The sequence below is a fragment of the Branchiostoma floridae genome, chromosome 4 (genome assembly GCF_000003815.2).
Source record: "Branchiostoma floridae strain S238N-H82 chromosome 4, Bfl_VNyyK, whole genome shotgun sequence".
Classification (NCBI taxonomy): domain Eukaryota; kingdom Metazoa; phylum Chordata; class Leptocardii; order Amphioxiformes; family Branchiostomatidae; genus Branchiostoma; species Branchiostoma floridae.
Genome location: NC_049982.1, coordinates 8,184,223 through 8,210,607, shown reverse-complemented (window position 1 = coordinate 8,210,607; position 26,385 = coordinate 8,184,223). Strand labels below are relative to the sequence as shown.

The following is a 26,385-nucleotide window of genomic DNA, read 5'->3' as shown; positions in this document are numbered from 1 at the left end:
GTCTCCATAGCTATTTGAGGCTACGACACGCTTAGAGTAAAAACAAAATTCTGTGAATTTCACCACATAAAATGTGCAAACTATTGAATGTTTCCAAGCAGATGTTTTTGAGATTAGTCAACGTCCATTTTGAGTCCCCATCCCAGTCTTGCAGGGTTTGTGTTAAAGGCTGTATTATTGTGCTGGAGACAGTCTTCACGCGTGGTAGTGCTTGTTCCTGTTCCTCCTGATCGAACAGCACAGGCACAGGGCAAAGGTCATTCCCAGCAGCTGCACGAGGGAACAAAAAGGAAAAGGTTTGTTTTGTTGACTTACTCAAAAATCAACACAACATCATTAGTCAAATTCTAACAAAACTGTTGACTTGGAAATAAAATTATGTCTTCAATTAAATTCTAGTAACACGACAATACACACTATGTGATGTTACATGTTGAGTTAATTCTTTTCATTTTAAACTTTGAAGGAAAAAGGTGACTGCAAAATCTCTTGTGAAAACTGACCAAGACAAATAACGTTAAAAACAATACTTCTTTCAATAAAGGAAATAGCTTTATGAAAAGGGATCACATGTTATCGTAACAACTTAATTAGCCCTACTGTAAAACAAAAGCCATTTTTGCAGTTTGTCTACAACAAAAGAGATATATTTTTACAAACCTGAATGACTCCGATGGCGATGCCCACACATCCGATGATCATGAGGTTCTTGTGGAAGAATTCAATCAGCTTGTCTGTACAGCCCTGAAATGAAGAGAAATTAAAACGAACAAATGTTTTTCAGTTATGATAATTTTAAAGAAGAGTCCAAATCAAACATTTTGTGTGAGCATATCAGGAAGGAATATATGGTAGTTGTGTGAAAACGAAGGTGCGAATTCTTACACGACCATGTTACCTTTCTCTACCAATGTTTAGGCAACTGCTTTGGTGATCTTTGTCCTTATTGTGATGAAATTATCATGACAATGGCATATGTTTAACTTAAGATGTGGTAGCTTTTAGAGTACATCATATTTGTTACTGTCCATATCTTGTATTGTTTTTCCACAGTGCAATTCAGCTCACTATTACAGTATTTTGGTAGCTGCATTTTTTAAAGTTTGAACAAAACAAAATTCTAATCATTCTCTAACATGCCTACGTCTTATCTTATCCAACTGGGACCTGCTAGAAGCTAATGAGAAGACTGTCGCTTTCCTGAAGTACTGGCAAGGAACGATATGATGATGATGATCTTAGGATGGTTATCAAAGCTTTCAGGAAAATTTCCCCCACTCACCTTTTGGTGGATCTGCTGTATGAGCACGATCCCGCCGCTGCCACAGCCGGGCCCGGGGGTTTCGCAGCAGGACTGTGGCACGCTGCCCCAGTTCTTCTGCTGGTTTCCCCACGCACTCTGCGCCCAGTCGCTCTTATCTGCGGCACCACAGCACATCAGCTGAGAGGAGGAGGAGAAGGAAGAAATGGCTTGATTTTTAGATTTATAACACTGACTAAGCCATGAGTAGTTTCATCAGATTGCTAAATCATGGTTATACCCCAAATTTTCCAACGACCATAATTATGTTCTGACACCCCCTAAACCTAGCCCTAACCCTAACCCTGACCCCAACCTGTCCCTATCAGCCCAAATCCTAACCCTATCCCTAACCCTAACCCTAACCCTATCCCTATCCCCAACCCCAACCCCAACCCTAACCCTAACCCTATCCCTAACCCTAACCTTAACCCTAACCCAAATCCTAACCCTAACCCTAACCCTAACCCTATCCCTAACCCAAATCCTAACCCTAACCCTAACATAGGGTGTCAGAACAAAAAGAAGGGGTCTGGTGTCAGAACATGGTGTCTGTCCCCAAAGGGAAGTGTTAACACAAGAAAATCAGCCTGGTTGGTCTGACAAAGTGATATAAAGTCAAGTAAGTTAACCAGATGTCTTAGGTCTAGGCTTGATGATGATGAGTAGACTAAGGATGAACAAGAAACCACCCAATGTTGGAAACTTCTGAAAGACATTCTTTTGACGTTGTACTTACCGATTCTTGAACCCCATCCCAACTTTTTGAGGCGTGTTGGTCGACTCCATACTTGCTCTTCACTATGTCCTCAAAATCTGACTTGATGAATTCTGTCAGCTGTAGCCACAATAAAAAAAAATGAAGTTATACCTTCTCATGACCACATTCCATAACATGAATACTGACTGAATGGTTAAGGCTCTCTGCAAAGCTAGTGGAAGAAATCAAAACATTAAATACAGTGTTGTTTAAAACACTGTCCATGAAAAGTTTGTTTTTTTAAATACGAGACTCACATCATCTTGGTGTAAGAAGGCCCAGATTCCTCCTCCAATTTCTGCAGCAAAGATCAGCAACAAGAAGATGAAGAACTGAAAAAGAAACATAATAGGTTTTGATGTCCTTCGTTGGTGTCATATTTTTTAAATCTATTTCAGCACGAGCATTCATGTATAGCGTTTAAGTTACTAAGTGAGGATCTAACGCTAGTTCTATTGCAAAATGTAGTTACCTGTTTCTCAGTCCACGTCTGGTCCTCAAATAGGTTAAATACACTTGACTCTTTTTTTTTACATTAATGACCCTGCTGTTGACAACATAAATTCCTTGGGACAGGTAACGTTAATATGTAATAAGTTCCTGGTATATAGTAGCTTATACACTAAACGTTGAATAAAAAAAATAATCCTCACCGTGCAGAGCATGCACTGTGACTCGTAGATGGCACCGCAGCAGCCCAGGAAGCCCACCAGCATCATGATGCCCCCCACGGCCATCAGGACGTACGTTCCGATGTAGTAGGACGACAGGTTCTCCCCTGTGTCCACGTACTGTGTCGTTCTCTGGTCCACCCGCAGCCATATCGCAACTCCCAGAATCGCACAGCCAAGTAACTGTAAAAAAAAGAAATTTACATGTACTTGTAATTGGTTTGATGAAAATATTGGTGAAAGGAAATACAGTCAAAACTGTCTGAGAAAACCACTCAGGGGACCAGTGAAATCTGGTCTATGTGGGCAGGATTCTTAATACTTCAATGGGAAAAGTAATCTAAAAAGTGGTCACAATGGCCAGATGGTTCTTATGTAGTTACTTATCCAGTTTTGACTGTATTTGCCATCAAACTGCCTGGGAAAAAATGAAAACACAGAACAGGAACTTCCCTCAATACATAGTCCTATTCTTCTCACGTTAGGCTGTATTTATACCTTCATACACTAGGCGGCGCTGTTGTACTGCAAAGGATCAAGGTACATTTACACTACTCTTAAACCACAGTCCAACTGACAACAGACATTTCCAGACAATTTAGGTAAAGAGACAGCTCTTATGTCTCCTTCTTAAAAAGTAGAGTTCACCAACTACTCAAAGCCTTCTAGCTTTTACTAATGAGTATTTATGTTATCAGCACTTTGCCATTTTCAGGAACTCTAAGGCAAGAAAATCCTACCAGTAATGTCAACAGAAAATCTCCTACAGCCCAAGGATGTAGGACAGTAGCTCTTAAATTGTTTGACATTTTGATGAACATGCATCAACATACTCTGACATTTAGAAAGATAAGTAATGTTAGTAAGTGATTTGCTGTCATTCTCTAGTTTACAGAATCATGTGAGAATGGTGTACAGGTGGAGAAACATTGGACATGTATCATGGTTCTGTCACATTTCCAGCTCAAGAATTTTTATAGAGCCAATAAAAACTCATGGAAGGGCAAACAATAATGTATGTTTACCCTGACAGTCCTTGTATTAGGGTGGCCGTCAATCTAGATTCATTTTGTGAGAGTGGATGGATACATCTGTAATGCTAGTTCACCTTTATCCATGGGGTGACCTTTATCCGTTGTCTTTAAAAACAGCACAATTTGGTGTATTAAGTCTGCAGACATCAGTTTCAAATTTGCAGTATTTTCGAAATGTTCCAATTTGAAACTACTGTCCGTTGACTTCATATCCCTAAATACGTTTTTTTTTACAAACAACGCATATGGATTACCTTCGGATAAAGGTGAGCTAGAGTTACTTGAAAATCTTTTAGGACACTGCGCCATGCTCCCAAACATCAAATGAATCTCCCCTTTGTTGAAGGTGATATAATAAGCAGACAAATCTGACATCATAGTGATTCACCTGACATACAATAATCTGTGTGAAAGCACACAAAAAGAGTTTTTTATTGTTTCCATAAATTGCGATTTACAGTTCTAATCATCAAGCCATTTTCATCGTATGGTTTTATGTTCCATTGTAAATTTTAACTCGTAACATTACAAATGCTATATAGTATAGCTGCTATAGCAGGCTTGCTTGGAAAATGATTTCCCGTTAACTCCAGTCTGCCAGACATGGTCCCAAGGGATACTAAAGTGACAGTTACTGGCAGGTAATGATGACTCACTCATGTATCATGGTGAGATGAAGAGAAGAAAACATATACCATCACAAAGATGTACAAAATATGCACAAAACAGGCTTCATATTTGCTTTGAGATCAACAATTAATTCTTCAACAAACAAAAGTACTTTTGAAAACAAAAAAGTGAAACTTTGAAGGGTTGAAGAGTACTATCCTGTAACGTTAACAACATCATATTGCAGATCTGTAGAGTGACAATACAACAACCCGTCAACAACTTGCTGAAGGCTACTAGAAAATTAAACTGAACTTGCAACACGTGTCATACCATGCAATATTCAAGGCTGCATGTCCCTGCTTACATGTATTGTCACCAAAACAAACTGGGCTCCTAGTTGCAGAGCCCCCAGCACTAATGTAATCTGTTATCTCAACTCCTAGTTGTTATTTATTCATCCAAATTCCCAGTGGCATCCCCTGCACCTGTCCTACAGTAGTAGTAATTGCCTGCTCTTAAAGTTTTAATGATTTCTGCTAAACAATGGGCAATGTTATCTCTCCCATCTGCCATGATGAAATTGGACCCAGAACAGTGGTCAAACCAGGCAAGGTCATGACCTTACCACAGTAGCATACATCAGCGAGCCATAGGGACAATGTAGAGCACAGCAGGGAACCATGGGTAGGAATGGACCACACATCTGAGCCTAAACAATCCAACATTCACTGGATGCTGCAATGGTCATTTGATACATTGGAAAGATAATCTGCAAAATTAAGTAAGAGTAATTTTTGCTCTCATAAAACAACATAAATCATTTAACTATTCAGTGAAAGAGCAGTAATTCAGTCATGCTACTTCTGTCATGGCAATATAAATTTGTGTTTTTTCTTCGACTTTTTTAAAAAGAAATGACCTTTTCATCTCCAAATTACAAAGTTGCAGCAGGACTGTCCTGATTGGAAGGCAGATGGCCAGGATGGGTTTGCCCTGTCCCGAAAAAGGTTTTTGGATTGACCAAATGGATGGTGGCTCTTAGGATAATGGAAATCCAATATATCGAACTTTAATGGAGACAGATGTAACAGGAGCAGGACCATCTGCCTGCGGAGGGTATTCTACCTGCCTACTCTGAATAAAACAGCCATGAAACCAAGGATATCATTATATATACTCCTCCATAATCTAAGACAAATTAATACTTGTCTTTACGTTAATTTTATGAATATTGCATTTTTACGTTATATGCATCTGTCAGCTGAGGATATAACGTCGACTATCATAATTCCACCAGGTGCCATAATACCGCCACCTCAAAAAACGTTAGTATAGAGGTCTTCCCAAGATTGTCTTGAACACCGAATGTTAAATATCCTAAATGTAATACAATTCAGATATATATGTGTTGAATCCAAGCTTGAGAAGGCCTCTATAACAAGTTTTTTTTTAGGTGGCGGTATAATGGCACCTGGTGGAATTATGCGACACTGGGGAGAGCAATTTATTCAATCAGAAGGCATCAATGCTTCAATGCAGCAGTTTCATTCTGACAAATAAATCATTTACAAATAGATTATTTTGAGCCTGTTGTGTTGTGTTGTGTTGTGTTGCATGTTTGCAAATTGATGTCGGCATGTTTTTAATGCCCAAAGGCACCAGAATACTGGGATACTGTATGAGCGTGGTGTAGGAATGTACTGGTTTATGAGTTGTAACTCTAGACTACTACAGGGGATAGAGACAGTAGGTGTAGGCTTCTGGTAGTCATGTTGAATTAGTCATGGAGTACAGATGAATCAGGTATGGGGGTGGAGACTAGACAGGTGTTTTTGTCATGATGTCTCATGGGATCTTCCTGCATCATACCAATCATACACTTATGGACAATAGTGTCTCTCAAAGTCTGTTGCTAAATCACCTATCTTATAGTGGTCTTTTCCTAATCTCAAAGTAGATGTAAGGATCCAGCTCAGTTTTATGTCTGTTTTGCAACATTGCAACCTCGTTACCACTTGACAAAATACAATACATGTATACAGTACTATAAATGTTGCAAAAAAAGGCATAAAGCACAAAGAATGAGTCGAATCCTAATCACCACTGCAAGGAGATAACAAGTCTTTTTGTTACATGCTTGTCCGTTGTATAAAATATAAAATTACTTGTAATAGATAAACATACACTGTAAATAACAATTACTCATAACTCAAAAATATCAAATTATTTCTTCTCATGTAGATTGCAAAAGCGAGTAGGACAAAAAAGTTCTTCCTTGTCAAAGTAATGATGGATAATCTAAATTATCACCCATTACATGCAGCTGACCAAATTCAATTAAACCTAACCTGTGCTAACACCCTAATGACCCACAAGTAAACAAGACAGATCCTTTTCATGCCAAATTGCTTCCTTTTGTGATTGATATCATCAGCATATCTGCATCACTGATGAAAGAAATTAGGCACGAATAATAACAAAATGTTGCTGTCCTCCTTTTGAATCTTGATGCCCTGACATCTGCAATCAATACACCATTGTTCCAAGGGAAATACATCTATGTCAGGAGGAGCTCGTCAAGACGTGTTGTTGGTGTTCAATGGGGCACGCGTGGCACATTATCCCCATTATAACATCACCCAGATAACCGTTGTATCGATTCAGAAAAAATCCATGTGTTTGATGTGTCTTTTGAGGAATCACCGCTGAACTAGATTGAAGCGAAGGTGTAATAAGTGTGAAATGTACAGGATCATCATTTGTCACTATGGATGATGTATGTGCTCCACTTTGAAAGCAGTATATCTTCTATTGCTTTTCTTCCACACGTCACTTTTTAGGTTTTGCTTTTCATTTTCATGTCATAAAAAAGCTTATGACTTGAAGTTACATGTATGCCAAAAGCAGTGAGCAACACTGCTACTTTGTCAATCATATGGCTTGGAGTCTTATCAAAACGCTGGAGGTCTGACTGAGCCCCCACCAGACCTGGGCAGTTATAGCTGGGTAGCAATCGTCCTTTCAGTCACAAAGCCAGTCTCACCTTATGCATCAGACTTCTGCTTCCGAACACAAGTAAGGTTATAGAGAAGACTAGCAGTGACCTGGCAGAAAAAGTTAAACCACCTTTAATATCAGCATCACCTGTCGGAAAAGAATTATGCATCGTCTCGTAAAGTACACTTTGAATTAGACCTACTTTACATTTACAAGAATTCAAGTGTAGCAATTACTTGAGAAATTACTTGAGAAAGAAAACAGGCATTGGCACAACGACCACCTTAAACATCTACCATAAAACGGAATAAGCCGTTTTTAAATACCACCCATTTGAGACCCAGGGAGTTGATTTTGGGTAATTGGCGAATAAAGAACCTTCAATCTTATCAAATTAATGTGCCAAGTTCTGCAGAAGCTGCAGAAGATTTAGTTGGTGTTCATGACAAGTGAGGCAATCCCACCTAGCAGGTCTTCTTTGTCTGCGTTGGCTCAGGTCTTATCTGCGGAGAGCAGGAGGAAGGGGAAATTGCAGGTTGGTTTGGTTCCAAACAGCTCGTCATGCTGGCCGTGCACTTCTTCTGTGCAGGAACAAAACTGCTGCCACAACTTTGACTTTCTGTTAGGTCAGCTGTTACACAGGATCACAGCTACAATTATCCTTCTGCAATTATCCTACTATTTCTAGAGAAGAGTCTGGAGTAAGCCAATGGTTGTCATTTCCGCAGCATTCAAATGGTAATAAAAAAGAAACAGGTATAATTACGAGACTTGCCGTACATTTTTCTCTAGTTGTCAGCAGTAGTCAAGTGGTTGCTCAGTGAAGTTGTCAGGTCAGTTTACTTGTGCACTCTCTCTCTCTCTCCTCTAATGGTAGCAAAGCAAGCAAACTAAGAACTGCATAGTTCTGTGAGTAGAGAACTCAATGGGAGGACCTTAGATTAGCACTCCAGGGAGGAGTCATGCAGGAGAGTTTGTTGGAATTAAGCTAGGCTAGAACAGATTCTCAGCCAGCCTTGGCTAAAAGTCAGGTTTCCAAGGTAGTGAAAAGTGCACAAGTTGCTGCAGAAAGATAAGAATTTGTATAAACAGATCCAAAGGAAAAGCATTACATCTGCTTGGAGCTCCACATACATGTGGGGCAGCAGGACTTCCTACTTCCTATGGTGTCTTATCTACAAAGCTCAGCAGCAAGCTTTACAAATGTTTACATTCTTCTGATAAGAATAAACTTCTGGGTCAACAGGGAGGAACTGCAGGGGTCTGTCTGTGCCATGCTGATGGTGGGGTTCCTGAAATAGAAACCCTCATGCAGTCGGCTAAATTGGGGAGGTGATGTTATTATGTTATAAACCACTTCAGGGAAACAAGTCCTTCAGGGAAACAAAGCAAGGACCAAACTATCAGTGTTATTGTAGATCTTCATTTATCAAAAGTTATACCGTACTGATAACACTCATATTTTTTTTCATTTTTTATGGCCGAAATTTGTTACCAGAACATTTTTGGACTCATTATCTTCTTGCTCTACCAAATGTCAATGATCACTGACACAGTCTGTAATGATATTAACGTTAGATGTATGCATTTCTTACCTAAAAGGTCTCATTGATGAGTTTCCTCTTCCCATAGACTTCTATGTTATAATTCGTGTTTTACTTGGTCGCCTTTATAATGAAGCTACATTAAATGTCAGCAGATTTTTTATTCTCTGTTGAGCAAATTTACTCTATATAATAGAAAAAAATTGCCAATGACTAGAATCCATAGGTTTGTTGTTAATAGCAATTACAAGCTACAATCAGTCAATCCCAGCAAAAGGCATTTTTTCCTTGCTGGCGTACAACCGCATCACTCAGAACCCAGGACTCTGTACCTCCGACCTAGCGCGCGGCTGTCAAACTTTACCTGCTGATTTCTTCAGTTACAAGCAAGCTTTCACCAATCGAACTTTTGATATCAGTTCGGCTGGCCAAAAGCGAATTTCTCACCGCTAAAAACATGCGTCCATGCAGCCGTTCAGTTTTTTGGCTCGGATCTCTTTTAGGGTACCCACTCGCGGAGTAATACATCAATGAGACCATAAGGAGCACACTTTTTCTTTTTACTCCTTTATGTACTGTACTCAGAATAGACAATTGTATTTACATGATTAACTACGCAAATTATATTGTTTAGCTTTTAGGTTCACTGACTTCTTTCAAGCTTAGTGCACTGTTTATCTTATGACAAGATGCATAATTTGTTTTTAGCGCTATAATCATGCAAGATGGCATCAGCAGCGTAGAAACTGTGGCAGATATGAAGCGCATACTTCGCATTTCTGGGATAAAAATTACCCTGCAAATTATGTTCCCCAAGGTACCTTACATTTACTTTGTATTTCCCATGTCAATACAAGATACATCCAGTGAGTGGTTAACTTCATTAGTAGGGGTGTAAGGCAGGGAGGGAGGAATGTGTCTTGGAGGAAAGCCAGACCTTCTTAGCCATCTGGTCCAAGATTGAGCAGCAGGCCACATGACTTGGAACTGTATCAAAGGCGACCTGTGACATCAAGGACGTTACATATCACACGTGATAAAACTAAATGTTCTCATTCCTTAAACATGTGATTTCTCACTTACTCCTTTCCAGAGCTTAACAGGAAGTGTTGTTACTTTGTATTTGGAACAGTATCAATCTGCAAGGCGGACATGTTCAAGTGTGAAGTCAATTCAAAGTCAATGATAGGGACAGTAAATCTTCAATTGGAACTCTAGTCCAGCTCTGGAACTGTTCCATACTTGTATATATAAAGAACTGAGTTAGAATGAAGAGGGAAACAACAATGGGGAAGGGCTTAGAAGAATGCTACAGCATCAGTTCAAGCATGTAATAAGTTTGCTAAGTCTAAGTCATAGCCTAATTACTGCAAAGAAGAGGAATCAAAAGTTGGCCACTTAAGATGACTTAAGGCACAATGTGGAGCATAACTTTCAGTAGTACTACAGTAGAAAACATTAAATATCAGTGTATCTATGAGACATGGTTAAACCATGGAAAACTAGACTGGTATCTGTCCCTGTTTTCTCTCAATAGTAGCACTTTCCACAATTCCAGTATACATGTAGCTTTCATATGGTTATTAGAAAGCCCCTAGGAAAGCCCAAGGGGAGTGATGAAATTCCAGTCACAATGTGATATATACAACAGGTAGTGAGGTCCATTCATCCTCCTGACTAATCCAAACCAGGTCTTGGCTGATCAGTCCACCATGGATGAATGAGAATTGCCTTGAGTGAGGTTAGACAAGTCAAGTTGTACAACGCAGCCTCATCCACACATCCCTCCATCCCACTGACATGCTGGCTCTGTACCAGCATATGGGCAAATGAAACCACGTCATTCTCACATCACCATAGGAAAACAATCCAAAATTGCTTAGAAAAATAGTCCTGTCAACTTTGTGTAACATCAGTTGTTGTTGTTTATTTTCATCAACCAGGCCAACAAAGAGGTTGCCGAACCCACGACGGGAGTGAGTCCGACTGACTGCGCCTACCATTGTCTCCGGGGCAGATGGATGCCAACAATTTTCATAAAAACACAGGAATTTTCATAGAAAATGCACATCTAATTCTTTACACTTGTTTGAATTGCATGCAACTTAGTAACCTGGATACCATCCAGTTATTACCAGGGTTCCTTACAATATCGCCGTGTCAAAAGAAATGTCTGAAGATGCTCAGACCTGTTCTATAAAATCTAATTTTTTCAAGGCTTTGACTTAAAACAAATAGTTTTGTGCATGGTTTTGCTACTAGAACTGTAACCTGCTGAGATGTAATGATATGTACAAGGTAGCTGGCAACAACGCCCTGTTCCCAAGCTGCCTTAATGCAATTTCCATGTGCACGTTATGTCTACCCTCGTGACGACTTCCCACCAATTCCAAGCTAGGAAATCAAATTATCTTGGGCTGGGAATAAAAGCATTGCCCGGTCACCCCATTGATAGACGAAGTTAACAAAGTAGAACACGGTGATAACATCTTTGTGTGTCATAATTTAGCATTATCCCGACATTAACATGGATTATCACGGTAAATTATATCACAGTAATGCTGTCAATGAGATTACTGACATCTGGAGTCACAGAAATATCATCGCAAATATCATAACATATTTCTGTAGTTCTACATCTTGCATGGACAGCAGCTATATATCTATATATATACGAGTGTTTGGGTGTTGACACACCTTATAATATTATATCAAAAGCTGACAAAGTTTGTATCCATTCTCACCTATAGAAAAGTTTTGATCTAGTCAACATCTACTTTCTCAACATGCATTATTGCTAATCATCAAGATACGTTCGAAACTGGCAACATAACTTTAAACACGACTTATAAATGTACCTATCAAATGCGATGGATGGCAAGTTCAATGCCAAACATATGTCCCAAAACAGTACATGTTAGTTCTAATCATTAGTTACTTAATTCAAAATGCTATCTGGATGACGCCGTACATCCGGGTCAGTGAGCGTCAAAAGAGTTGTTCCATGTCCTTACCGTACTTAATCATGGTATATCAATCTCATGATTCAATTAATCAGAAAACTTTGACATTTTGCTGACTTCCACTACAAGGAAATAGCCAAACAAGTCAGCAAAACGACTGCCACACCCAGCATAGCAGTTGTCTTTATCACCATCTGGTAAATATTTCATGCTAACTACGCTATAGGGTCCTATAGTACTTTACCGTCGCTTACACGTGGTTTTCTGATGCCTTCAGGAAATGGTGGAAACAAGAAGATGATTTTATCAGCACTTATTAGGCTGCAAACGAGATGCCAGACTCCACCAGACCATTGTTAAGTTATTCTGCACGTCTCACTCATTTTACAAGTTTGTCTTCGGGACAGGCGGCGGAAAAGGCGCGCGACCTCCAAAATGCTTTCTTAACCGTGACACATACGAGGAATTGAAGACAACAGAGGGAGCAACTTATCAACACTAAACAGTGCCAAAAGACAAACCTATCCACAAACGTTTTCAGCTACACAGCTACTTAGATGTTCGTGCAATATATAACTCAACCATAGACGTTAAGAATTTAAAAAAATCCATTTTTCTGCGATGATGATTGTCGCCCATTGTAATTTGTAGCCGTCGAAGGCCTTGACATTTCGCTGCAAAGTAATGTAGTTGGTTGCTGCTGCTTTAAAACTGCTGAGTGACGCATCCTCCTTATCTTTTATGCGTAAATAAATCCAAATTGAATACAAAACCTCTCAAAATCGATGGGTACTCTTACGGACGACTACATATATCATCATTAATTGCTAGTCTCCAAGCAGACCCTACGGTGCCTTAGAAATAGTATCAAAGCTGGCCAGGGACTTGGTATACCGGCACCGTAGGGTCTGCTTGGAGACTAAATACAAAAGCTCACTCAAGATATGCAGATGACTGCGCTATCTTCGTAAGACATTACAAGACACATCTTTCTTTTCAACCTAAAGGAAATCGATGACTGCCTTCCCGCATGTGTGACGCTGAACGATCGGGCGTTAACGCCTTGTCTGCATCTGGCATGTCAAAATATTGGCATTGCATCACTGCTGTCTCCCACAAATGTTCTAGGTATACTGTGAAAAAAAATTAACGCCATATATTTAGACTTTCCTAAACTTGTGTCATTGACGACTAAGTAGCCGTTAAGATAAATATGAGTTAAGTCATAGTATCTAGTTTCATATAAATTTTGTCAATCTTTAAAGTGTGAGCTTCGTTCCTTGCAATTGTACATGTACTAGCAAGTTTACTTTATACGCATTCATCAAATATGTGCTTTGATAATTATTCTTAATTCTGTTCGGACCCATAAAATAGGATTACTCGCAGTTTCCCGTGACATGTTAAAGTTGCAATATAAGTTACTGGTACAAATAAAGGAGGGGAAATAAAGTATAATACTGTATGTGTATGGTATATACTACATCGGTAACTGATCTTGTGTGTACAAACTACAAAGGACAGGGAAGATTCGGGCAATCTATCTCTGCGAGTTTGACCTCCTGCCTGACCCAGCGTTCCTGTCCCGAGTTGATAACCGCGCCAAAATCAACCCCGCCTTGATGATTTATTTTGGGACAAGTATTCCCCCAGTCTGTAATGGTCCATATCAGGTAACCTCCCCTCATATCGGCATCACATGCTCGATGTCACATCTACGGCTACACAAACCATTAAAGCGAACACGCAGTAATATACCGGTTGCTGTTACCAATCATGCCTCTTTCCCCGTATTCGAGGATGTGAGGGAAGTTACCAATACAGTTCTGACGAAAAGCAACACAAAACAAGACAGGACAAACGTACACATATCGAAATCTTCAGATAATATTCTTTTATATTCTTTTATACCGATATTAAATCTGTTATTGTTACCTATCTAGTTCTGACAAGAAAGAAAACAAAACACAGGTACACTCGAAGTTAACTGTTCCACCAGAAACAACTGTGCAGTTCACCAGAAATCACAAATACGAAGCGAGCCGAGTGCATCAATTCCATCCTTAAAGCGTTGAATCTAGCAAAGCGATCGATAGATGTGTCAACTTGTTGCCATGGAGTTGTAGATTGTCACCAACGACGAATTTCAACTCTGTGGATTTTATTGCCATCTCTGAAGATTAATTCTCTCCCGATCATCACGACATATTTGTTATCAGTTGTGAATGTAGTCAATATTTACAGTGGTTTATCGACTACCATACGCTCATGCCTGAGGCGCACTAGTCCATTGTAGACACAACATATCGACGATATTCCACCGGCAATTTATCTTGTCTGCTGCAAAAGTTGGAACGGTAAGGTTGCTTTGTGACACCACAATAATATGAACGATAAACATCGAGTGTTGTTGGGTTAAACAGGGTGGGGATCTGGACCTAGTACTCCCTAACTTGGGAACTGTTGGGGTCTGAACCCAGTACTCCCTAACTTGAAAAAAATGTTGCCTCCAAAGGGACGCAACTCTTTTTTTGCCGGAGAACAAATATGACCACATATTGTAAAAGGCATATTTGTGTGAACCCACATCCTGTTTTGTACTTGTCACAGTGACAGGACACCACACACGTTATTGGCCTCTGGTCAAAGTTTACTATCCTACACAGAGACGAACCCAGCGTCATTCACTCTGCTAGTTCGGAGCTCGTCGCAGTTCGGTGACGCGGGTACGTCTCTACACGCTTAGGAGAATAGCCAAGGTTATGATGGTTTCCGTTCAAGCACACAGTAATATGACAAGCCCAGTCTCACGTGAAAGTTCGCGGTTCCAAGGTTACTTCTAATCAGACCAGTGTTTTACACATGTGTTATAGATTATAGTTGTGTCATCGACCTGCTGCGAACACCCAACTTTATCAAGTTGATAAACTTTCGCTCGGCCGGATGCTCCGAAATCAAAACCACACGTACGCCACTTTCGATCGTTTGTTTACATCCCGCCCCTACCGGACCCTCCAGGACCTCATTAGTGGTAATTTGACAGAACAGACGTGGCTTGTAACGAGGTCCTGACACTTGGCAGCAGCCTGTACTGAACAAACAAGCACTTCTGGTAGATAGTCTTTAGAGATACATGTATTTATATTTGTACGGCCTACTCTCTGCACGCATGAAGATGTGACTAGAAATTCATTAATAAAATTACCATTTGAATTTGAAGAACTCTTGGCTCAAAGTACATAAAAATGCTGTTTTATTTCTGTATATCATTATTGAGTAATCGTGCGTTCACATACTGTCATACATGCAGCAATCGCCCAAATGACCTAATGAAATTTTATACTTCCGACAGCATATCTCTTTTAGTACGTTCTGTTGTACACTTCCAAGCTCGTGACTGACTCCTCAGTACGCTATACAACAGAACGTACTAAAAGAGATATGCTGTCAGTCAGTCATTGCCTCTCAGTACCATTAAGAATTTACATTAAGTAGTCTGAAGATACGTCTGCAAACCGATACGTATTTTGGCTACAACACCACCAGTGCCCGGTTAGCTTGAGACATTTGAGTCCGCTCCAAACGCGACTGTCCTGCGTGTTGATAAACTCAAGCGAGACTGGACCGGGATTCCGGGGTTAGCCCCCACTCTCGTTAACAAGTGATCTGCTTCAAGTCCTTTAGAGTATGTTTTTAAAGTCAACGTTACTTGATACCGAGAGTGGGCTGTGGTTTGTGGGCCTCGAAGCTTTCATTGGGAAGACCTGACCCCGTGTTGGTAACTATTACTTCTCGACGCTTTGGGGATGTTTCAATCATTATTCTCATGCACCAGAGCTGGCAGAAAGTAACCCCAAACAATGCATCATCCCTCTGTGATAATGATATACAGTACTCATTAGATATTAGATAACATCTCCCCTTCCCCCTATTGAATTAAATCTTCCCATATTACTCTCATTTTAAGATACTATCTTATCTTAAAGTACAACTGCCATGTTTTGACATGATCTGGAAGCAGATGTTCGGGAGCAAAATCGTCACGCGTTCTGTCTGACACCCAAGATCCGAAAGCCCAGTCAGAAGCCTTGACGATATTGCCCCCAAAGATCTGCTTGGAGATTAGTTTACTGCGGCTCCCATACTCTCTGCTACTAGTTGTAGAAACTCCCTGGAATAGTACCCTAGCTAAACATTAACGTCTTTCCCCTATTAGATAATCTCATCCCAAGAAGGACATAATGAATATTCCGTCCAGACCTGCACGACGAATTGACGACCCACATGACCAACAAACCAGACTTGGCCCGCATGCCAAAGGCGTCTTTCCCACGGCCATTTCCCCATACATTTGTCCCGTTCAATCATTCAGTCGGTAATACTGCGGCTGGAAATATCGGCAACTACCCACATATAGAGAATAAAACATTTTCCTGGGAGACACACATATCTCTGGGCATGCGATTTTGCAGGAGTTTACAGGAGCTTTGAGATCGGAAAATCGTACCTGGCCTGTGTGATCTAAAATGAAGATAAATGAGATATCTGAAATGCCACTTTGAATTTTATATCCCAATATCTATATGATGTATTATCCTTTGACCGCCTTTGAGGCTACAATGCAATTGCAACTGTTTGTACATATTTCTTTCTATAGTTTGATCTTGTCTAGCCATTCATCTTTATTATATAGTTCTATAACTAACTGCGCACATTTGGAGTCTCTCAACCTTTCTTATAAGAAAACATCAAGACATCATCAACAGAAAGTGTTTTGAATTTAAAAGTAAGGATCAGTGAAAGTTACGAATAGCAGGATTGGCCTTCGTGACAGCTCTTGGGTTTGCCACGCATCCTTCAGTGGGTCACATCATATGCAACAACATGTTGGCTTCACCGAAATCCAAACAAAAGTCTTCCCCAGTTGGCTCCCAGTAGGTCTTCTAACCTTTCGTGTGCCCAGTGAAAATATCACGAAATGTCAAACAAATGTCAGACTACAAGCCGCATGTAGTCATGTACCGGACTCTTCAGGAAGCGCCAAATTGTTCGATGCAGAAAGACCAACCATGGTGAGGTACATGTATGAAGGATTTCAGGCAGAATAGCTGTCTACAAGACATATAGACGGGATTTTAAACTATCGACCTCGCTTGTGGCTTTTGTACGCAGGGTGGGTGGTAGACACTAGGGGGGAATCATTTGGAGATAACATTGTTCAGTCGAGACCCCGCAGATCATTTTAGGATCACTGGATTTCAACCACTGTTCATCTTCAGAGCTACTGAAGCGACCGGGCATATTTTCCAAGTGAAGGATCTTAGCACTTTTGTCCACTCAGGAGTAAAATTGATTGTCGAAGCAACCGAGTTGCCAAAGGTTGCTATCTATATCCATTACGTACTTGTCTTGGCTTGACTTCACTCGGAGTTTAGTTGCGCGTCGATGGGCGTAATGGCTAATGTTTTTTTTAAGTTATCTAGCATTCAGCCGTCAGGGCACCAGCCAGTCAGCAAATTAACACTTTGCTGATGTACGACCACACTTCAAGACAGATCGTCATGTGCATTTATCCAACAAACCCTCAGCCGGTCCCGTGCTTGTTGGTCTTGGCTCTTGTTCAAGCCTATTTCGCAGGTTTCTCACGAGTTCAGTTCCCCTTGCTGCGTTGGCTACGTGTAGTGACTCTTTCAGTCTTTGTGCTTTTCAGACCCATGACAAATCTGTCTGGTGTAGTTAATTTTCCACCACGCCCGCATGATTTGAGATTCAACTTATCTTTGTCTGTTACAACTACAGCTGTCTGCTTCGACGAAACGTACGTCCTCAAGTAGTACCCAAGTGCAAATATATATATCAGATATGATGTCATCCAGTATAATGAACGTTAATAATGCTTGGTTGCTACCTTGCTGAACTAGTATTGTCAATTATCAAGGCCGTTTTGGAATTTCGTGTAAGTTAAACCAGTACAAATAAATAGCAGCTATTTACTTCTATCTAAGCGTTACACTTTGAAAGAATATTGCTTTCGCGACAACATTATGAATCAACAACGCACCCCAACGCAACGGTCGGACGACATTCTGATGCGATCTTTGCCGTGAAAGCGATCTTATCGAAACAGTACCACAAGTTAGCAGAACCAAAAACGTGGGCAATGCTTGGACATATCACCATACAAGTACATAACGTTTCAAGGGCTATTTTAAAACATGGCGTTCCGGAAGACCATCGTAAAAACAAAAGGTCCACACTTGTCCCAATTCTCTCAGTACAACATAAACACAGCGTGATGCCGGACGCATCTGTGATGCTGACGTCACGTCAACTTGGACAGTGTTACTCCGACCCCGTGGCCTTGGCTTATCACTCGTGTGCAGGCCACTGCTGACATGTCAAAAGGGCAGGACAACATGTTTGCTCTGTGATCCTCTGCCACTCTGCAGTCCGCTCTGGAAAAGGCCTTTTCAGTAAGCCTGTCCCTCAAGTTCGACATAAATCCTGCTTCAAAAGCAAAGCAACAAGATACAAGGTCAAATATCTGCCCTTTGTTACTCCTTACGTTTTATGTTTTTACACCCGCAATCGTTATTCATTACATTGTGCGCACCTTTGAAGTTATTTCACCGGTCCAAACCGGTATATTGAGTGTTATCCATCGATTTACCTGTCACTAACATCTTATCAACATGCACTTCTCGCCATCAGCGGTACGATTGACTAGCCTTGAGGGATGCGCTGAAATAGACTATATAATAACAATAAAAATCTCGCATTGCCAAGAAGCAGCATGAATTCATCCGGGTCTTTTGTCTTCTTGACATCCGGGAACTCTCCCTGGGTTCTGCTCATCCGGGACATTTCCCTCGTGGCAAGGAGGAGAAAAAGAAAGTCGGACCGTATCTTTAATGGTTTGGAATTGAATCGGGAATTTGTTGAAGAAACGCAAACCACTCTTCCCTTTTGAAACTTGAGCAGGTTCAGTTGTTCTTAATTTAGATGTATTGATTTCTTTCATCAATCAGAAAATGCCATTACATACTGAATTGTACAGTTCGATTGTGCATGCAATGAAACGGCGGCCCTTTTCGCACACCCACTCCTTTCTTCTCTAATCGGCAAGCAGCCTTCTGCAGGTTCCTCTTACTACAGCTGCCGCCCCCGAGGTTGTTGGAGCTGTCTGCGGATATTACAGCCTCTCACCTGTTGCGGGAGGTGGTCATTGATTTTGTTCGCCCCGAAGGAGAAAAGAATCAAAAGCACGGTGTAGAATCGAAGGAATTTAATGAAGCTAGCAGCTGCTGGCCAGTTCTGATATTTACTTCGGACTATGCGATCCTAACTAAATTGATGTCCCTGTAGATAAACTGGTAGCAGCTTCAAGGTTGAGTTCAAGGCGGGAGACCCCAGTTCAATCCTGGGTAAGATATCTCGGGGTTGCATACCTCTTCTAGAAAGGTCCATAATCGAGCAATGTAAAGGGAAAGGGCTAGCCCAACCCTGTACAAATATAACCTGCTATAGAAAGAGCAATGAAACTTGCTGCCCTGCATGCCACTGAGTACTACAAGGGTATTTTGGCCGAAGATGACATGTAAGATCAATAACTAAAGAAAACCAATGAGTGAAGACTCGTTGACGGTTCCTTTCAGTTCCTTTGGACGTAGAGGACGAAAGATGCTCGGCACTATAATAATAGGTTTGGATATCACCAGACTAGACATTGGTAGAGACGCCTCCATGAACTTGAATAGTTCGCTCCAGGTTCCTCAGCACTCTGTCAAGGTCACATAGTTATCCCCCTGGAAAGTCCCTCTTCGTCTCCGGCAAATTGGGACCAGACTTCGCGGCTATTTGGCAGCCCATTTCTGAACTTACAATGTAAAACGAAACAGATCAAAGGAACACAAGGGAGGGCCGAGTTCCGCAAATAGGCTGTAGTTGCAGCTGCAACTGCCTTAAGTCTACGAACGGTGATAAATTCTGTGCTCGTCCTTACTCTAGAGAGTTCAGTGTAAGGTTAGCGTTTTCCGAGAGAGAATGGCAACTTCTTTTCTTTTGTGGTATCACACCCAGAACACGACAGAAGACACTGTAATAAGTTTCGGTACCCATTGAAAGCAGGAGGATAGAGAGACGATACTAATATTTCAGAATGAAAATTTGTCAAACACTTTAAAAACAACCCTAGAGTTCCATCCATTCTTTTCAGATACAGATCGAAACCTTACGACAGCGTCTCGAGTACCACCTTCAAGGATAAGGTGGATCCCTAAAATCATATTCCCTCTAAAATTACTTGGGACGCTTTCTTGCCATGTTCGACCTCTCTCCAAATACAGGTGCTTACCCTTCCACCCAGATAAAGTATCTTACATTAATCAACTTCCTGGTGTAGATACCGCGTTCTTAGCTACAGAGTACTGTGAAGAACGAAGTAAATTCAGAGGGTTTTAGTTCTGTCTAGCCTGGAGTTCAGCCTTGTAATATCAATGGTTTATTCAAACATATATACATATACATACATACATGGACATACTAAAACAACGTTGCAGCCTTTCATACAATGCTGTAAAACTGGCTGAATTACGTTAGTTTTAGTCTTAAAAGCATCTTAATATATACAACATAACATATTTAACAATAATTGATGCACACAAAGGCTTACATGAGCAGTAATCGAGATTCCATGTAGTAGTCATGTGACTATAAACAGGCTATAAATCAGTATTTAAGAGTGTGGACAAGTATGGAATAGCACTGTTTCTGTACCTATCATGTCTGGCAAAAGGTATGCTAAGCTCGAGCCCTCGTTTTAAGTCTCTGTTGTGAACTTCATTACGGGTAGCTGGCAACCAGCTTCGAAAAATGGGTGAATTAAACATGGATTTTGCGAACTTAAGACATAGAAATTCTCTTCTTGCTTTTAAAGTGTTCATATTTAGCCTACATAGAGCTTCGGTATAACAAGTATATTCGCTGCCCAGAATGATTCTTAGCGCACGCTTTTGTATGCGTTCTAATGCATCCGATTGTTGACATGTTAAACCTGGATGCCATACTGGGGCCGCATATTCCATGATAGGTCGGACATATAATAGGTAAATCTCACAGAGATCTTCAGTGCAGACACCAAAGCGTTTTAGTTTTTTAAGCAAAAAAAGGCGACAGCTTCCTTTTTTTATAATGACGTTAGTATGCTTTCCCCATTTCAAGTCCGCAGACATCCAGATACCTAGTATACAGGCCTCTTCAGTGTACTCCAAGGCTTTGCCATTCAGTAATAACACAGGGGGTAGAGGAGGATCCTTCATGAAGGAAATACACATTAATTTACACTTATCATCGTTCAATGTCATACGGTTTTCGGATGACCATGTATCTAGTTGGTTAATTGTTGTCTGCATTGAGCTCTCTTCACTGAATAATCTACTCTTTTTTAACGACAGATCATCAACATACTTCCATCTATCCAGAAAAAATTGCATTGCATCATTCACATATACTAGAAACAGGATCGGCCCTAGTTTTGTCCCCTGTGGGACACCAGAGGCAATTTTTTCCCAACTGGAAATAACGCCTCGGTACCGGACGCATTGTGTACGCTCAGTCAGAAAATCACAAAGCCATGGTAAAATACAAGTACGCACACCACATGTTAACAATTTACGGATTAAGATAGTATGATCAATTCTATCAAACGCTTTGCTAAAATCAGTCAGCAAAACAGTCTGGATGCTTTTAGAGGTCTCAGCACCGCGAAGAATTGAATCAATCATACTAATCAAGTAGTGGACAGATGAGCGCCCTTTTCTACTGCCATATTGGTTTGGATCCAGAATTTTGTCAATGTCTTGGAAAATCCATTTTGAAATGAACGATTCAAACGTTTTCATAAAAACAGAAGTAAGTGATATTGGTCTTAGATGCTCTACTGACGCCGGGACTTTCTTTGGAATTGGGGCAATAATGGCTTCTTTCCATTGTTTGGGAACACGTCCCTCTTCCAATGAGCAGTTGAAAATATGGGCAAGAATTTCACTAAATTCGACAGCAAATGTTTTGACAATTTTCGGGGAAATGTTATCAGGGCCGCAACTTTTCCTGGCATCAAGGCGCTTCAAGATTTCATGAACCTCATATGAATGTATATGCGGAGGTTTGGAAGGAGAAGGCAGGTAAGATGGCAATGACGAAGGTCCGCTGAAGCGAGGAGTGACTAAAAGCACACAAAGCTGAACTCTAGACTAAGTTCTGTCTAACACAACACAACACAACATGACACAACACAAGTTCATGCCGGCCTGCATTGCGCGAAACCAATTCGGATTCATCAAGGTCAATATCATTATCGGAAAACGGTTGGCCCCGACTGACGCTAAATACATTTCTGTTGTAATTCGAAACACACATCGTCTGCAGAGTGTGGAATTATGAATGAGGCCTGGGACCAGCTGCCTGGGACCAAGTAACGAGCCTACCCTCTTTACAAACTTTATCTCCAGTCAGATCTTCCGGTGGCAAAATCGTAACCAACACTATCTAGACGGTCCTCTGTTACTCTCCAAGCAGAGGTTAGGATCAGGCTTTTTTTCTTGCTGTACGACTCATGATCAATGATTATGGTCTCGTGGAAAGCTAAAGAGAGTCTCACAGAGGTTATCAACACGGGGGCTAACTTATCGATCGAACAAGTCGGACCTGGAAGAACGGACATCGATCTACGGGACGAGGAGGCGGGGTTGTCCCGAAGTAACACAGACTTGCACAGACTAGATCTACCACTTACGCCTAATGGTATTCCTGGATACTTCCGCTATGTACAGTATCGATCCACAGTCCTGCCAGTAGACCAAGAGGAAATCTGAGCGATACGTTAGGGAGTGCCAAGGTTAGAAAAGGTCCTTTATTTTCTTAACCTCTTTGGGAGCGCCAAGGCGTCAGAACAAGTCACTATATAGTATCGCCTCTCAGTATAGCATCGTCTATATAATGAATCTTTTCACAATAAGTATTTTTTCTGGTTTCACTTTTAGACTTTTACACTTTTGACCTACACCTTCAAAGGATTACAAAGGGCCGATGTCAGGGGCATGATGCAATGTAGATGTACTTGTAAGTTCGTAACCTTTCGTACGGTAGTTTTGTGTTGACCTCCCGCCTTCTTCTGTTCTCACAACAGAACACCCCTAGCTGGTATCTTAAAAGATATATCATCTGCTTCATCCGTATATATATAATAGTATTCCATCATCCACCGCCCTTTTCCCTTTCCAGCCATAGCGGGGCCTCTGAACTTCAAGCACAAGTTACCACTTCCTTCCTTCCCGACATTCCCGTCACCAAGGCGACCACAGCCCCCGTCTCGGCACGAGGGACCAGATGAATGAGACGTTTCAACAACTTGTATCCTGAGAGAACCTCTCACAATAAACTTTTCTCCGCCGTCAGATTCAATGACTGGTACTCTGCCTTCAAGCCTTTCATCAACAGGGACGATAAGTGGGTTGCTTAAATATTTAGACGTTTTGTTGGTAAACATTTAAAGGTTAGAAATACCTGCTAAATACCTATCAAGATGAATTCAAGCGATTACTGTTTCATTCGTTAACCTTAGGGAAACCGCGTAAATTAAAATTCGCAAGCAATTTGATTGTCATTAAAGGACTATGAAACGGCACTTTCAAAGCAAAAGATTGAAAGAATCTCTTCCTTTTCATGCTTTCTAGTCTTACATGTCGTTGAATACAGCTCTTCCATTTTGTCTTCTGGAGTTACAGAATTCCAGTCTCGTGGGAAACAATGTGGAGCAACAGGAAAAGGAAAAGCAAAAGCGGCCCCATATTCGATGACCTCGATTCGCTTTGCTTTTGGTCTCAAATTCCAGGCCACTTGAAGGTCAGATGTTAGTATAGTCCAAGGGAAGAGGGGGTGACTGGGTGTAGATACAGACTGGTACTGTATGTCTGAACAAGGAGGCTTGGTCTGAACGACTCCTTTTAGTTTAAACTTGGTGGAATTTTCACTTTTTAAAAGTATTGTTTCGTGAGTGTCATGTGATCAGTAGCTGCCGGGAGAGGCGTCATTTGTATCTAAATATAGACACTGTTTAAAAAAATAGTTTACTTGTATCGTTTATTACTGTTTGTTGTTTAACGCACTTTAAAAGAAAGCACAAGCATGTCATGTATCTTCCTTTATTTTGACGACTAATGCTGCAACAGATTCGAGTAACACCTTTTACCCAAATAGCAATTACTCGAGCAACTGGATATGATTTTGTTAAAGGTCAGACGTCTCCAAAATCATATCCAGTTGCTGTAATTGCTATAGTTGAGAAATTGCGATTTGGTGTATCTTTATAATATACTGACCTGGATGTCTAACCATTACAAACGTTTATTTTCAAAAGAATATTTATCTCGACGTGGTCCCTGAGTACTACAACACGTCCCGAGCTTTTTGTGACTTTCATTTCGTATACATCATATTCATAATAAAGCTACACACTGTCCAGATGTCAGCTGTAACGTTACACACATGTAATCCCGAGATAAGGACAGCAATAGTGAGTGATTACATGCCCTGGCTGGCCCTGATAGCTGCAGATCAAGATATTCAGTTACTACAAGCCCCTGATTACAGTGATTGGGAGTTAATCGTCCTTTGAGAATTTCTGGTCTGAACAAATTTAGAATATCAACAACCCCCATATCCCAAGATTAACAAACACCTTATCTTTCCATACAGTATATACGTGTATGTATAACTACATCCATACAATAATAAAAGAGCAAGAAAAAAAACTCTACCAATTATTCTACCAATTACTAGTATTCTACAACATGTAGTTTCGAGAACTCCGCTACGCTCCACTAACACACTAAAAGAATCGTCCCTGATGTATCCTTATAAATACTTCCCCAACCCCCGGGAGAATTGAGGTCAAATCAGATAGCACGAAGCCAGCAACATTGAACTGCAAACAAAGCCTGTATTCACCAGGCTGGCCCACACAACACCCGTGCCAAAACCTACCACTGCCAGCGGGTCTCTCGCCCACTTTGGTCAGGGTTAGAAGTGAAAGTATCGTAAGATGCCTCTACTCTAGACAGAAGTCAAGCAAGACAAGTAGCGCGTCTGCAAAACGTGTAGCACTGGTAAAGAGAACGAGGAGAGTTGGTCGTTACATGCGTACGCACATGGTTCGAGTACGTTGCTCGAATTTTTCAGGACAATCATAAATTTTAAAGAGGACGTTGACTGATTACTACACAAAATAGATGGATAATATCGGTTTTTAATTGTTTAGGAGCTGGTTTATTTGGCTGTTGTGTATTGATAGCCAAGTATCCACGCTCTGTGGGTGGTGCTAACGATTTTACACGGCACGAATTCGCACCCAGCTGTCATGCAAACGACTGTCAATGGTCACAAGACACTGCGAAGCGGGGTTCACACAGACATAACCGCACTCCTCTAGAACAACGAATATGTAGATACTGCAGTCTAGATAAGTTAGAAGACGAACATCATTTTGTAGTAGAATGTAGTTTGTACAAGGAAGAGAGAGCTGAACTCTACAGACTAATAGAATCCATGTTCCCCCACTTCATACAACTAAGTAATATAGACAAATTTATATTCCTTATGAATCTAGACAAGCCTTTACTTATAAAGCATATCTGTTCTTACATTTTCAATATCACAAAGAAACGAGAAGAAGCCGAAAGTACGCAGTAGAATACGATCCTTGAGTAGTGTAGATTCATTGTATCATTATATCATGTTGTATCATTTGTTGTGACCTGTACTAAACCCAGTGGGTATGAATGTACAATAAAGATCTTCATTCACAATTTTCTGGAAAAAAAGTATGAAAACGCTTTTGAATTGCCCAAGCTCGAGGACAAAGGGGCTCCACTCTGCGCCCCGTTTTTTGTCGGGTGTTTCCTGGTCCGTTTACGCGCTATCAATAACATATGACGGGTCAGGGAGGCCCTGGCGCTGAATAATCGGGACCAGAACTCGCGGACCCAGCCCCACCGCGTGCACCAGATGTGCTAAAGACCCGCCACTATCACGTACGTGTGATAACAAACAAGCGGCACGCCTGCACAGACTAAACACGTTACTCTCAAATACAGTACAGGAAAAATAACGTGACACGAAACTCACCCAGAAGAGAAAGTTGAATATGAACATGAGATACTTCAGACACCGCATGCACCCTTCCAACGCCATGGTACAACCTCCGCAGTAGTACGGCACTGTAGTAGAAATCCCAGTCAGAAACGTAGTAGTACGATGCGGAAAGTAGAGAAAATAGACGGGTCTGTGACTCGGTTTCCTGTCCTTATCCTTCCACGAACGGTAGACTAACAAAGGCGGCGATGGCGAAGCTGTGCCCGGAGGTTTGGGAACACGGGTTGACACATGGGACCAAAATAGAGCGCCGAGAGAGGTGAAGTCATGATGCGCAGGGGTCAGCCGGGACGGGG

The 26,385-nt window shown here is 41.0% G+C and overlaps 1 protein-coding gene across 1 annotated transcript; it reads right to left on the bottom strand.

The window, feature by feature from the left end:
* Positions 1–15: 15 nt before the first annotated feature.
* Positions 16–26,385, bottom strand: LOC118413860 (CD9 antigen-like). Its single transcript, XM_035817444.1, has 7 exons — positions 26,063–26,385; positions 2,714–2,914; positions 2,318–2,392; positions 2,040–2,138; positions 1,283–1,441; positions 661–744; positions 16–270 (listed from the first exon to the last, which is right to left on the bottom strand). The coding sequence occupies exons 1-7, from the start codon at positions 26,126–26,128 to the stop codon at positions 196–198; spliced, it is 759 nt and encodes a 252-aa protein (XP_035673337.1). The 5' UTR covers positions 26,129–26,385; the 3' UTR covers positions 16–195.